The 15,975-nt window shown below is 45.3% G+C and overlaps 1 protein-coding gene across 10 annotated transcripts in view; it reads right to left on the minus strand.

Moving 5' to 3' along the window:
- Positions 1-15,975, minus strand: part of SIPA1L3 (signal induced proliferation associated 1 like 3) — a 306,933-nt gene that overhangs the window by 103,572 nt on the left and 187,386 nt on the right. For all 10 annotated transcript variants that reach the window (XM_070398660.1, XM_070398659.1, XM_070398657.1 and 7 more), the window contains one exon: positions 1,008-1,111. In XM_070398660.1, coding sequence (XP_070254761.1) covers positions 1,008-1,111 — 104 coding nt within the window. The remainder of the gene's footprint in view (positions 1-1,007; positions 1,112-15,975) is intronic.

Here is a 15,975-nt window from a genome sequence, read left to right on the forward strand (position 1 = left end):
CCAATCACTCTCTCTAGGGGTGGGCATGTGCTTCAGGCTGGGCCACTCAGCTCAGTCCATCCCTACCCCAAGCCTAGGGACTGGCAAGTGAATCATCTAATGAGATTTAGTGCTGAAATGTCTCTGGGACACCTGGAAGGCACCACTTTCCCCTGTGGTGGCTATGCTACGAGGATATGATACAAGTGCTGCTAGTGGGCATCTTTGATACTTGGGAAGACCTATAAATAAGAACACTATGAAGAAAAGCAAAGGTCAAGAATGGAAAGATTCCTAACATTGTTTAAGCCCTGGATCTAGCCATACATAAAGCTAGTTCTCTCTCAACACTTGAGAGTTACATAGTGTAGCTCATCCCACTTTTTGCTTATGCCAGTTTGGTTTGCATTTCTTTCTTTTTAAAATTTTTTTACATATATATTTTTATTGATTAAGATATTACATATGTGTCCTTATCCCCATGTTACCCCCTATCCCCCCGCTCATGCCCTCACCCCCCTGTTGTCCGTGTCCATTGGTTAGGCCTATATGCTTGCATCTAAGTCCTTTGGTTGATCTCTCCCCCTTACCCCCAACCTCCCCTACCTTCCCTGTTGGGCCTTGACTTGCATTTCATCCAGTTGGTGAGAATGTGGAGTAACTAAAATCCTTTATGTGGCTGGATAGATATGTAAGTTGGTACAACCACTTGAGAAAATGTTGACCTATTCACTTTTTTTTCTTTTCTTCATAGGATCCCTAAGGACCAAAGAGGCCCTTGAGGAGAGCTGGGGCAGAGGCCAGCAGGGTGGCCAAGGAACAGCTAAGAAAAAACTGCTGTTAAATGACAACTGACCCAGGTGATGGGACTGTGGTGCAGAGGGTCCAAGGCCAAAGGACTCCAACTGCTGCACAGGACAACACCAGAGCCTCCAGTGCCAGGCTGGCAGCCAGCTAGCAGCCATGAGGAAAGAGTACCTTGGGGTTCAGCCATGTATCAGCTGGAAATTATGTGGGACCCCACTGACCTGCTGCCTGTTGTTGGGGGTATAAGGGAGCAGAGTGGAGACATGGAACATGATCTCATAGTCCTGGTACGTTGTGTAGAGGGAGTGGGTTCCTGTGGAGTCAGCTGAAACAGAAACACAAGTTAGTACAATGTTTCCAAAACCTCTGGGTTTTTGCCATCTCCCACATACCATCTGTGTCAGTTTTTAATTTGGCTCCGTTCTTTAAAACTAAATACATTTAGATAAAAAGCAAAGCTTACATTATACCCCCACCAGATTGGTAACAATGTAAAAGTCTGACAGTACCCAGGGTTGGTGAGAATGTGGAGTAACTAAAATCCTTTATGTGACTGGATAGATGAAATATATGTAAGTTGGTATAACGACTTGGGAAAATTTTTTTAGCAATATCTATTGAATGTGAAGGTAGGCATAATGGATGACCCAGTACTTCCTCTCTTAGGATCATAGTGTAGATGACTCCACACCTGTGCCCTGGGAGATGGGTACAAGTATCTTCAAATGTCAGTCAAAAGAATGGATAAATGGAATAAAAAATGGTGGCAGAGTAAGTGGACGCTGCTTGGACATGCTCCCAGGAGCAAACTGGAATTACAACGAAAATATAGAAAAACTTCCTGAATAATCAACTGAAGACTAGCTGGAGAGAACCCTGATAACCAAGGACGGAAAGTGGAGACCGCATAGAGACTGGTAGAAGTGCAAAGTCATGAAAGGGCTGGCTGGGCTCCCACAGACAGCAGCTGAAGTTCTGGAGAGATATTTCAGCTGTGAGGGGGTTGCCACTGAGAACTCTGGGGTGTAAACCCCAAGCTAGGCTCCCCAGCTCAGAGCACCAGAAGTGGGAAAGGTGCCCACATAATATCGGGCTGTGAAAAGCACTGGGCTTGCTAACTGCCAGGGAAAGATGGCTGGAAATGCAGGCCCCCTTTTAAAGGGCCAACACACAAAATTCCCTGTGCAGCCACTCACCTTGTGCTCCAGCAGAGGAAGGGGAGAGTGGACTGGAGCTGTGTGAGCAGAAACCAGGGTTGGGGACTCTGGGCTTAGAGCTCAGGAGGCAAACACTCCAGTTTCCTGTGCTGAGTCATTCCCTCATGCTGTGAAGGTCATCTTTCTCACCCAGACATTTGCTATGCAAGTAGTTTTGTGTGTGGGGGAAGACAGTTGACCCACCCTATTGGAAACCACCTGGCCCCACAGTGTGGAGTTGATGAGGCCCATTAAGAGACTGAGAATAACAATTAGCCTCTAGGCCAGTGGTTCTCAACCTTGGCTGCACATTAGAATTACCTAGGAATCTTTTTAAAATCCTGATTTCTGGGCCTCATCTTCCAGAAATTCTGTTTCTTTGTTATGGGGTGGGGCTACAACATTAGTAACAAAGAAACAGAATTTCCAGAGGATGAGGCCCAGAAATCAGGATTTTAAAAAGATTCCCAGGTGATGATTCTAATGTGCAGCCAAGGTTGAGAACCACTGCTCTAGGCAGAAGCAATTGCCCCACATTATTGGAAAAACTCTCACCACACCTGGGCACCATTACCCGAGGGCTATTCAAGACTGAATCCAATCAGTCTGCAGGCAGAGGCTGTCTCTGAAGGCTTTGAGTCTTTACCTGATCTAATTAGTCAGAAACAGGGATTGACACTGTCCTGCACTAGAGATGGAGAGCTGTACAAGATCTACCTAATATACAGTCAGAAACCTAAATGGGCAGCCAAAATGAGGAGACAAAGAAACAACCCTCAAAGAAAGAACGAGAGAATTCTCCAGAAGAATAGATAAATGAAATGGAGATAAAAAATTTATCTGATATAGAGTTCAGAATAATGATGCTAAAGATGCTCAACAGCATGAGAAAAGATATAGTAACTATGAAAACAGAAATAAAGAATGAGATAGCACAAATAAAGAACACATTGGAAGGAATACACAGCAGATTAGGGGAAGCTGAGGATCAGATCAGTGAAATAGAAGACAGGATAGAAAAAAATCACTCAATCAGAGAACCAAAATGAAAAAGCAATTATAAAACAGGACAGCCCTAGCTAGTCTTGCTCAGTGGATAGAGCTAGCAGACTGAAGGATCTCAGGTTCAATTCCAGTCAAGCTCACGCACTTTAGGTGCAGGCTCCTCCCTGGCCGAGGCCTTGGTTGGGGCTCAGGCAGGAGGCAACCAATCAATGTGTTTCTCTCACATTGATATTTCTCTCTGTCTTTCCCTCTCTATTCCACTCTCTCTAAAAATCAATGGAGAGATTTGGAAGATGGCGGCATAGGTAAACACCGGAGACTGCGGCTGCAAACAACCACTTCAAAAATACAACTAAAAGACGGAACGGACATCAACCAGAACCACAGGAAGGCTGGCTGAGGAGAGACTCTTCAACTAGAAGGAAAAACAACAGCATTATGAGGCTCAGAGGAGGCGCAGTGTGGAAAATTTAAAGGTACGGTGGTGCGGTGGTGCGCGCGCAAAGCGGGCTGGAGGCTGAGGGCGCGGTTGTCGTTTTCAATCAGGAGGGAGTCTCAGACTCTGGGCTACAGATCCAGGCGAGTCTCTAGGGACCCTGACTCAAACGGGAGAAGCGGGACTGTCTGGCTACGGTCCCTCCGAGGTTTGCAGCGGTTGCTGGGACAGAGAGGCGGAGACCCTGGGGACGGACTGAGAGCAGCCATAGCTGCTCCCTCCCCCCGCCCTGTTGATCCCGCCCCTCCCAAGCCCTGCGCAGAGCCATTTGCCGGATCGCCTCAGGCAAAGGCTAGATTAGTACCTCCCCAGAGGACTGAAGTTTTCCACACAGCTGATTCCCACAGCCAGTCGGCCTGGTGGTCAAATCCCTCTAGTATTAACTACAACAATTAAGGCTTAACTAGAACAAGACTGCGCACAAAGACCACAAGGGGGTGCACCAAGAAAGCATAAAAGATGTGGAGACAAAAAAACATGACAGAAATGGAGGATATGGAGCTAAAAATCGCAATTTTGAGGGCTTGCAATAAACTTGAGCAGAGCCTCACGAAAACTAATGAGACCCTCGATGCTACGATAAAGAAATTAGAAAGTAAGCATACAAGGACTGAAATAAAGAATATTATACCCAATAGCAGACCAGAGGAGCACAAGAATCAAACCAAAGATTTGAATTTCGAAGAAGCAAAAAACACCCAACTGGAAAAGCAAAATGAAAAAAGAATCCGAAAGTGTGAAGATAGTGTAAGGAGCCTCTGGGACAGCTTCAAGCAGACTAATATCAGAATTATAGGAGTGCCAGAAGATGAGAGACAGCAAGATATTGAAAACCTATTTGAAGAAATAATGGCAGAAAACTTCCCCCACCTGGTGAAAGAAATGGACTTACAGGTCCAAGAAGCACAGAGAACCCCAAACAAAAGGAATCCAAAGAGGAGCACACCAAGACACATCATAATTAAAATGCCAAGAGCAAAAGACAAAGAGAGAATCTTAAAAGCAGCAAGAGAAAAAGACTCAATTACCTACAAGGGAATACCCATACGACTGTCAGCTGATTTCTCAACAGAAACTTTGCAGGCCAGAAGGGAATGGCAAGAAATATTCAAAGTGCTGAATACCAAGAACCTACAACCAAGATTACTTTATCCAGCAAAGCTATCATTCAGAATTAAAGGTCAGATAAAGAGCTTCACAGATAAGGAAAAGCTAAAGGAGTTCATCACCACTAAACCAGTATTACACGAAATACTGAAAGGTATCCTTTAAGAAGAGGAAGAAGAAAAAGGTAAAGATACAAATTGTGAACAACAAACATGCATCTTATCAACAAGTGAATCTAAGAATCAAGTGAATAAATAATCTGATGTACAGAATGAACTGGTGATTATAATGAATTAGGGACATAGAAAGGGAATGGACAGACTATTCTTGGGGGGGAAAGGGGAATGGGAGATTCGGGAAGAGACTGGACAAAAATCGTGCACCTATGGATGAGGACAGTGGGTGGGGAGTGAGGGCGGAGGGTGGGGTGGGAACTGGAAGGAGGGGAGTTATGGGGGGGGGGAAGAGGAACAAATGTAATCTGAACAATAAAAATTTAATTAAAATAAAAATTAAAAAAAAAATAAAAATATCAATTAAAATATTAAAAAAAATCAATGGAAAAATATCCTATGGTGAGGATTAAAACAAACAACACCCCCCCCCAATAACCCCAAAATAAACAAAACAAAAAACAGGAGGACAGCTTAAGGGAGCTGTGGGACAACATGAAACATTACAATATTCAAATAGTAGGTGTGCAAGAAGAGGCAGAAAGCCATAGAGAACATGTTTAAAGAAATAATAGCAGAAAACTTCCCTAACCTGGTGAAGGAAAAAGTTACACAAGTTCAGCCCTGACCGGTTTGGCTCAGTGGATAGAGCGTCAGCCTGCAGACTGAAAGGTCCCAGATTCGATTCCGGTCAAGTGCATGGGGGTGTGCAGGAGGCAGCTGATCGATGTTTCTCTCTCATCGATGTTTCTAACTCTCTATCCCTCTCCCTTCCTCTCTGTAAAAAAATCAATAACAATATATATTTTTTTAAAAAGTTACACAAGTTCAGGAGGCACAGAGAGTCCCAAGCAAGAAGAACCCAAACAGGCTCATGCTCAAACACATTATAATTAAAATGCCAAAAATTAGAGACAAAGAGGGAATCTTAAAGGCAGTAAGAGAAAAGCAAACTGTTACCTACAAAGGAGTTCCCATAAGGCTATCATCTGATTCCTCATCAGAAACTGTATAAGGGAATGGTATGAAGTACTCAAGGTAATAGAAAACAAGGGTCTGAAACCAAGATTACTATATCCAGCAAGGCTATTATTAAAAACTAGAGGCCCAGTGCACGATCAGGGCTGGGGAGGGACATGAGAAGCTGGCCAGCCAGGGAGAGACAGTGGGAGGGCTCCAGGGCGTGTCTGCCTGTCTCGCTCAGTTGCGACCAGCTGGAACCCAGCAGCAAGCTAACCTACTTGTCATAGTGTCTGCCCCCCGGTGGTCAGTGCACATCATAGCGACTGGTTGATCGGTCAACTGTCTGCCCCCTGGTGGCCAGTGTACGTCATAGCGAGCAGTCGAGGGGCCTTGGATATCATTAGCATATTATGCTTTGGTTGGTTGAACGGACGACCGGACACTTAGCATATTAGGCTTTTATTATATAGGATAGATGGTCAAATAAAGAGCTTCCCAGATAAAAAAATGCCAAAGGAGTTCATCACCACCAAGCCAGCATTACAAGAAATGCTAAAGGAACTGCTGTAATGAAAAGAAGAAACAGAAAGAGAAAACTAGGCATACAGAATTAAAATGGGAATATCTAAGTTCCTATCAATAATAACATTAAATGTAGTGGATTAAATGCTCTAATCAAAAGACATAGGATAGCTGGATACAAAAACATGACCAAACTATATAGGCTGTCTACAAGAGACCCACTTCAGAACAAAAGATTCACATAGGATGCGACTGAATGGATGGGAAAATATTTTTCATGCAAATGAAAAAGAAAAAAAAGCAGGAGTAGCAATACTCATATCCGACAAAATACACTTCAAAATGAAGGCATCACAAGAGACAACAGAGGTCACTACCTAATACTACAGGGATTGATCCAACAAGAGGATATAACCCTGGTAAACATATATATGCACCCTATTTAGGAGCACCTAAATACATAAAAAAACTTCTAGAGAACTTTAAGGGAGAGATCGACAATACAGTCATAGTAAGGGACTTATACCCTGCTGACTTCACTGGATAGGTCCCTCCAGACAAAAAAATTAACAAGGAAACAGTGACTTTAGAGGACACATTGGTTCAGATAAATTTAATTGACATTTAGAGAACATTTCACCGCAGAGCTGCAGAATATACATTCTTCTCAAGTGCACATGAGTCACTCACAAAGAGAGACAACATGTTAGGACAGAAAACAAATCTCTACAAGTTCAAGAAGACTGAAATCATATCAAGCATCTTCTCAGACCACAGTGGAATGAAATTAGAAATAAACTACAGTAAAAAACACTCAAAAACATTCAAACACATGGAAGCTAAATTGCATGTTATTAAACAACTAGAGGCCCGGTGCACAAAAATTTGTGCACTCGAGGGAGAGGGGGGTCCCTCAGCCCGGCCTGTGCCCTCTCCCAGTCTGGGACCCCTCGGGAGATAACGACCTGCTGGCTTAGGCCTGCTCCCGGGTGGCAGAGGTCAGGCCCAATCCCTAGGTGCAGCCCCTGGTCGGGCTCAGAGCAGGGCTGATTGGGGAGTTGGGGCGCAGCCCCCTGTCATGCACAGAGCAGGGTGGATCAGGGGGTTGGGGTGCTGCCCCCTGTCACTCACAGAGCAGGGCCCATTAGGGGGGTTGTGGCTCCGTACCCTGTCACACACAGAGCAGGGTCGATCAGGGGGTTGGGGAGCTCCCCCCTGTCACGCACAGAGCAGGGCCGATCAGGGGGTTGAGGAGCTCCCCCCGTTACTCACAGAGTAGGGCCGATAGGGGAGTTGGGGCACCGCCCCCTGTCACACACAGAGCAGGGCGGATCAGGGGGTTGGGGCGCCGCACCCTGTCACACTCAGGACAGGGCCGATGGGGAGGTTATGGCTCTACCCTGTCACACACAGAGCAGGGCCCGTGGGGGGTGGGGGGTTGGGGCGCTGCACCCTGTCACACACAGAGCCGCAGGGCGATCGGGGGTTGGGGCGTCCCACCCTGTCACACACAGAGCCACAGGGCGATCAGGGGGTTGGGGAGCTCCCCCCTATCAGGCACAGAGCAGGGCTGATCAGGGGGTTGGGGTGCCTTCCCGTCACGAACAGAGCAGGGCGGATAGGGAGGTTGTGGCCCCACCCCCTGTCACACACAGAGCTGCAGGGCGATCAGGTGGTTTGGGCGCTACCCCCTGTCATGCTGATCCCGGTGCTGGGAGGCCTTGCGGCTCCGCTGATCCCGGTGCTGGGAGGCATATTACCTTTTTACTATATAGGATAGAGGCCTGGTGCACAGGTGGGGGCTGGCTGGTTTGCCCTGAAGGGTGTCCTGGATCAGGGTGGGGGTCCCCACTGGGGTGCCTGGTCTGTCTGGGTGAGGGGCTGAGGGCTGTTTTCAGGCTGGTGGGTGACTGAAGCTCCCAACCACTCCTTTTTTTCTTTTAGCTCTGAGGCTTGGCTCCAGCTCTGAGGCCTCGGCTGCTGAAAGCAGGTATCTGGTTTGTTTGGGTTCTATAATTGAAACACTGTTTCAACCCCAGCTCTGAGATCCTGGCTGGCGGAAAGCAGGTTTCTGGGGTTTTGTTTAGCTTCTATATTTGTAATAATGTTTCAAACTGCAAGCTCAGAGGCCCGCAGCGGCAGGCGGGGAACATTGGAGTCCTCCGTCACTGAAGAAAGCAAGCCTCATGTTCGCTTCAAGCTGCCTGGCTGCCAGCTGCCATCTTGGCTGGCAGTTAATTTGCATATCACCCTGATTAGCCAATGGGAAGGGTAGCAGTGTGACACCAATTTGCATGTTTCTCTTTTATTAGTATAGACTAGAGGCCCGTTGCAGGAAGATTCCTGCAAGAATAGGGCTTCCTGTGGCCTGAGCAAAGCAGAGAAGGGAGCGAAACCCACCGAGGCAGGCTTCACTCCTGCCTCCGCCGTCCCGCTTGCTTCCCTCCCACCTCTGCTTCCCCGCTTGCTTCCCTCCCGCCTCTGCTGCCCTGCTTGCTTCGCTTCCGCCTCTGCCGCCCTGCTTGCTTCTCCGCAGCTTCGCTCCCTTCTGCAGTGCTTGGCTTCCTTCTATGTTGTCTTCCCTCTTTGCTCTGCACCTGTGTATGCAAATTAACTGCCATCTTTGTTGGGTTAATTTGCATACTCATCTGATTGCCTGGTTGGTGTAGTGGAGTGACACCAATTTGCATGTTTCTCTTTTATTAGTGTAGATGAATGGGTTACCAATGAGATCAAGAAAGAAATAAAAAACTTCCTGGAAATAAATGAAAATGAACACACAACAACCCCAAATCTCTGGGCAACTTCAAAAGCAGTCCTGTGAGGGAAGTTCATAGCAGTACAGGCCTACCTCAAAAAAACAAGAAAAATTGCCCTAGCTGGTTTGGCTCAGTTGATAGCGCATCGGTCTGCAGACTGAAGAGTCCTGGGTTCGATTCTGATCAAGCTCACACATTTTAGTTGCAGGCTTCCCCCTGGCCCAAGCCTTGGTTGAGCCTTGTGCAGGAGGCAACCAGTGGATGTGTTTCTCTCACATCGATGTTTCCCTCTATCTTTCCCTCTCTTTTCCACTCTTCCTAAAAATCAATGGAAAAATATCCTTGGGTAATGATTAACGGAAAACAAAAAAAAACACAACAAACAAACAAACAACAACAAAAATCACAAGAAAGATTAATAGTGAACTATTTAACGCTAAAACTTAAAGAACTAGAAAGAGAACAAAAAACCCAGAGTAAGTAGAAGGAAAAAATCAGAAATATTTGAGCAGAAATAAATGACATAGCGACAAAAAAAAAAAAAAAAAATCAATGAAACCAAGAGCTGGTTCTTTGAAAGGATAAACAAGATTGATGAACTGTTAGCCAGACTTATCAAGAAACAAAGAGAGAGGACTCCAATAAATAAAATCAGAAATGAAAGTGGAGAAGTAGCCACTGACACCACAGAAATACAAAGGATTGTAAGAAAATACTATGAACAACTATATGCCAATAATGTTGGACAATGTGGATGAAATGGACAAATTCCTAGAAAAATACAGTCTCCCACAACTAAATCAGGAAGAATCAGAGAACCTGAATAAGCCAGTAACAACTGATGAAATAGAAGCAGTAATAAAAAAAACTCCCAGCAAACAAAAGCCCAGGTACCGATGACTTCACAGGGTTAGTTTAACCAAACAGTCAAAGAAGAACTAATACCTATACTCTTCAAACTATTCCCAAAAAATTGAAGGGGAAGGAACGCTTCCAAACTCTATTTATGTGGCCAGCATTATCCTAATTCCCAAACCAGATAAAGACACTACAAAGAAAGAGAATTATAGTCCAATATCCCTGATGAAGATAGATGCTAAAATCCTCAACAAAATATTAGCAAACTGGATCCAGCAATATATTAAAAATATCATACACCATGACCAAGTGGGATTTATTCCAGGGATGCAAGGCTGATACAATATTCGCAAACCAATAAACGTGATACATCACATAAACAAACTAAAAGATAAAAATCACATGATCATAGCAACAGACGTAGAAAAAGCATTTGACAAAATCCAACACTGATTTTTGGTAAAAACTCTTAGCAAAGTGGGAATAGAGGGAGAATATCTCAACACGATAAAGGTCATATATAATAAACCTACAGCTAACATCATACTAAATGGGCAAAAACTAAAACCATTTCCCGTAAGAACAGGAGCAAGACAAGGATGTCTGCTTTCATCACTCTTATTCAACACTAGAGGCCCGGTACACAAAAATTTGTGCACTTGAGGGGGAGGTCCCTCAGCCCAGCCTGTGCCCTCTTGCAGTCTGGGACCCCTCAGGGGATGACCACCTGCTGGCTTAGGCCTGCTCCCTGGGGGATTGGGCCTAAGCTGGCAATCAGACATCCCTCTGGCAGCCCAGGAGCCCTCGGGGGATGTCCAGTTGCCAGCAGGGAGCAGGCGTAAGCTGCAATCTGACATCCTTAGTGCTGCTGAGGAGGTGGGAGAGGCTCCCACCACCACTGCTGTACTGGCAGCCGTCAGCCTGGCTTGTGGCTGAGCAGAGCTCCCCCTGTGGGAGTGCACTGACCACTAGGGGGCAGGTCCTGCATTGAGCATCTGTCCCCTGGTGGTCAGTGTGTGTCATAGTGACCAGTCATTCCCAGTTGTTCTGCTGTTAGGGTCAGTTTGTATATTACCCTTTTATTATATAGGATAGAGGCCTGGTGCATGGGTGGGGGCCGGCTGGTTTGCCCTGAAGGGTGTCCCGGATCAGGGTGGGGGTCTTGCTGGGGTGCCTGGCCAGCCTGGGTGAGGGGCTAATGGCTGTTTGCAGGCTGGCCAAGGCCCCCCCCCACAGTGGGGACCCTCACCCCATGGAAGTTTGGCCAGCCTGGGTGAGGGGCTGATGGCTGTTTTCAGGCTGGCCACACCCCCTTTAGGGTGGGGGGTCCCCACTGGGTTGCCTGGCCAGTCTGGGTGAGGGGCTGAGAGCCATTTTCAGGCTGGCCAAGTCCCCCGGCAATGGAAGCTCCAGCCTCTCCTTTTTTTCTTTTTTTATTCTGAGATTTATTTACCTCCTATAATTGAAACTTTGTTGCCTTCAGTGGAGCTCAGAGCCGGCCAGGATGGGCAGGAAGCTTGGCTTCCTCCATCACTGGAGCAACCAAGCCTCCTGCTCGCTCCAGCTCCGTGGTTACGGCCAGCTGAAAGCAGGTATCTGGGGTTTATTTATCTTCTATAATTGAAACTTTGTTGCCTTCAGTGGAACTCAGAGCTGGCCACGGCAGGTGGGAAGCTTGGCTTCCTCCATCACTGGAGCAACCAAGCCTCCTGCTCGCTCCAGCTCCATGGCTACCTGCCGCCATCTTGGTTGGGTTAATTTGCATATGGTCGCTCTGATTGGCTGGTGGGCGTGGCTTAATGTGTAGCAAAGGTACAGTCAATTTGCATGTTTTTCTTTTATTAGATTAGATAGTACTGGAAATCCTAACCACAGTGATCAGACAAGAAGAAATAAAAGGCATTCAAATTGGAAAGGAGGATGTAAAAGTCTCATTATTCTCTGATGACACGATATTGCCATAGAAAACCCTAGAGACTCCACCAAAAAATAGATTTAATAAATGAATTTGGCAATGTAACAGGATACAAAAATCAACACCCAAATTTGATGGCTTTTTTTATACACCAATAGTGAATTCTCAGGAAGAGAAACTGAAGAAACAATCCCATTTAACATTGCAACAAAAACAACATTAAGATACTTGGGAATAAACTTAACCAAGGAGATAAAAGACTTTTACTTGAAACGTTTTCCGAGTGCGTTGAAAAAAGAGATAGAAGAAGATATAAACAAGTGGAAGATTATACCATGTTCATGGATTGGGAGGATAAACATATTTAAAATGTCCATACTACCCAAGGCAATCTAAAGATTCAATGCAATCCCTATTAAAATACCAACAGCATATTTCACAGATCTAGAACAAATACTCCAAAAATTTATATGGAACCCAAAAAGACCACGAGTAGCTACAGCAATTTTGAGAAAAAAGAACAAAGTTGGAGGAATCATAATACCAGATATCAAAGTATACTACAGAGCCACCATAATCAAACCAGCCTGGTACTGGCACAAGAACATACATATAGATCAACAGAATAGAAGAGAGACCCCAAAAATAGACCAAAGCGATTATGCTCAATTAATATTTGACAAAGGCGGCAAGAGCACACAATGGAGTCAAGACAGTCTCTTCAATAAGTGGTGTTGGGAAAATTGGACAGATACATGCCAAAAAAAAAAAAAGAAAAAAGAAAAAGAAAAAAGAAAGAAATAAATGAACAAAAAAGAAACTAGGCCACTAACTTACACCATTCACAAGAATTAAACTCAAAATGGATAAAAGACTTAAACCTAAGTCGGAAAGCCATAAAAATCCTAGAAGAAACCATAGGCAGCAAAATCTCAGACATCTCTCATAGCAATATATTTATAGATATATCTCCCAGGGCAAAGGAAACTAAGGAGAAAATAAACAAATGGGACTACATCAAAATAAAAAGCTTCTGCACAGCAAAAGAAACCATCAACAAAATGAAAAGGGAGCCCACTATATGGGAGAACATATTTGGCAATGATACATCTGATAAAGGGTTAATACCCAAAATATGTAAGGAATTCATACAACCTAAGAAAAGGAAGACAAATAATCCAATTAAAAAATGGGTAAATGTGAGAAAGCACGGGACTTGGTTGGAAAGTCTGTAAGGAGGAATCTCCGAAAAGTCGGAGGCCTCTAAGGGGACCTTGCCGAAGGTGGCAGACCCGTCCTTGACTTTTCCAAACAAGCCTGAGCCCCTGGGTGTTTACTGGAATCGTTCAGATGTCCTTGCTTAAAGGACACTGCAGATGCATGTACCTTCTCAAGGATACTTACCCTGCTGATAGTATCTAATAGTTAATTTTAGTTCAAGCTGTTGTTACAATAAAAGCCTAAGGAGGCAGGTGAACGGGGCTGTCTGGTTCCTTTAGTCAGGCAGTCCCTTAGCCCTCCCTTTTACAGAAATGTGTGTCAGAGTATTCATTCATTCATTGCTCAGGGTCTGCTGGTTAGCCCGGGCAGGTAAAGGTAATACTTTCAACAATAAAGAATTTAAATTAAAATAAAAAAAGGGTAAAGGACCTAAATAGACATTTCTCCAAAGTGGACATACAGATGGCCAAGAGACATATGAAAAAATGCTGAAAGTCACTGATCATCATAGAGATGCAAATTGTAATGACAATGAGGTGAGGATGTGGAGAAAGGGGAACCCTAGTACATTGTTGGTGGGAATGCAGACTGGTGCAGCCATTATGGAAGACAATATGGAGTTTCCTCAAAAAATTAAATATGGAAATGCCATTTGACCCAGTGATCCCACTTCTAGGAATATATCCTGAGAAACCTGAAGCACCAATCAGAAAGAATGTATGCACCCCTACATTCATAGCAGCACAATTTATAATACTAATAGCTAAGATGTAGAAATAGCCAAAGTGCCCATCAGTAGATTAGTGGATAAAAAAGCTGTGATACATTTATACCACAGAATACTACGCAGCAGTAAAAAAGAAGAATCTCTTACCCTTTGCGACAGCATGGAGGGACATGGAGAGGGTCAATTGGGAAAAAAGGAGATGTATGTAATACTTTCAATAATAAAGATTAAAAAAAAAAAAGAATGGAGAAACAAACTGGTATATTCATACTGTGGAAAATACACAACCATGAAAAGGAATGAGTCGTAGTCACCACATGGTTGAATCTTACAAACATAATGTTGAATGGAAGACGCCAGACACAAAGGCGCACACACTGTATGAGTGCATTCACATTATGTTACAAAACAAGCAAAACATATTATGTAGACATGCACACATAAGTAGCGAAACTATGAAGGAAAAAACAATGATGATTACAGGAGTCAGGATATTGGTTACCTCTAATGTGAGGGGTTATGACCAGGGAGAAGCACACCTCATTACTGGCTCCATGCTTTAGAAGGGGAAGCTGAGGCACAGAGAGTGAGTGACTTGCCCAAGGTGACACTGCAATTATTGGCAGCAGTTGATGTTTATTTGAGAGCTAATTCTCTGTAAGGCACTGTGCTAGGCATCTGGTCTTCACAGTAAGTCAGTGTAGGGTAAGGTTATGGCCGTCACTTAGTGGAGAACGCTGAGCCTCAAAGCAGGCATCTGACGAAGGGGATAATAAGTCTCCTATTCCTTTTTTCTGAGTGTATTGCCTCTTCAGCAGTTCACCAACAGAATCACAATACTAATGCTCACACTTGCTGCAGGATTCCTGTGTGCCAGGCGGTAGTAAGAGTCCTGTGTGCCCCATCAGCACACTGCAGGCGATACCCACCTTCAGAGCTCTGGGAAGTTGGACAGGTCCAGTACCTGGCACAGTTGAGGGCACACTACATTAGGTTCAATACTGTGCTCCTGAGTTAAACGCAATTATTTTATTTTTATTTTTTTAATATATTTTATTGATTTTTCAGAGAGAGGAAGGGTGAGGGACAGAGAGTTAGAAACATCGATGAGAGAGAAACATTGATCAGCCGCCTCCTGCACACCCCCCCACTGGAGATGTGCCCGCAACCAAGGTACATGCCCTTGACCGGAATCGAACCCAGGACCCTTCAGTCCGAAGGCTGACACTCTATCCACTGAGCCAAACCGGTCAGGGCAATTAAGCGCAATTATTACTCTCACTTTACAGATGAGGAACCTGAGGCAGAGAGGAGCAAAGCCAAGACCACAAAACCGGTAACTGGCACAATAAGATGCTTTTTCCTCTTACTGCCTTCTTCAATGGAGGAGGCAAAGGTGATGATGACGACAGCCGCAGGCACCTACTCAACTGCATATTAGGCTATATAACTAAAGCTTAATATGCAAATTGTCCCATCAGGCGATGACCGAATGGGACTTCAACCGGGAGTTCAACCACTGCTATGACATGTGCTGACCACCAGGGGGCGAAAGGACATAGGGGAAAATAAAAACAACCAGCGGCGGAAGCGACGGCCACTGCTGCTCCCAGGCACTGAGGGAGCTGGGCAGGGGGTGACCAGCAGCAGAAGCAAGGGGGGACGGGGGAGGGCTGACACCAAGAAAGAAACAAAAAAACAAAACAAAACGACCAGTGGTGGGGGAGACAGGGCCACCACTCCCAGGCCCCGGCTGGGCACAGGGCTTTGGCCTCTTGCCCAGAGGTCCCCACACACATGCACGAATTTCGTGCACAGGGCCCTAGTTACTGTATAAAAGGCATCATTCAGTACCCACATTTCTGAGACCTGCTGGTCACGCATTTCATCCAGACTGATGCCTGTGGCCCCAGTTCGTTGTCGTCAATGTCACCACACAGCATGGTGCTGTATGAATATACCACAGCTCTGATCATGCACATTGGGCACTGTCCTGGGCTCTGGGGTTTTAAGTATGCAGGACATATGCTGGCATATGTGCATGAGTTCTCACAGGACACGTCTAGCAGTGTAATTGCTGAGACAAAGTTGGTGAATTTTCAGACTTAACCAGAATATGCTGTGTTTTTCAAAGTGGAGTACTACCTGCACTCCCATCAGCAGAGATCCAGAGCTCCCATTGCCCAGGGTCCTCATCTGAGTATCACCAGGCCTTTTGCCCATCAGGAGGGCGTGCAGGGGTGGTTC

This window comes from Myotis yumanensis, unplaced genomic scaffold (assembly GCF_028538775.1).
Source record: "Myotis yumanensis isolate MYYU_CA2020_CCGP unplaced genomic scaffold, mMyoYum1.0.hap1 SCAF_18, whole genome shotgun sequence".
Lineage (NCBI taxonomy): Eukaryota > Metazoa > Chordata > Mammalia > Chiroptera > Vespertilionidae > Myotis > Myotis yumanensis.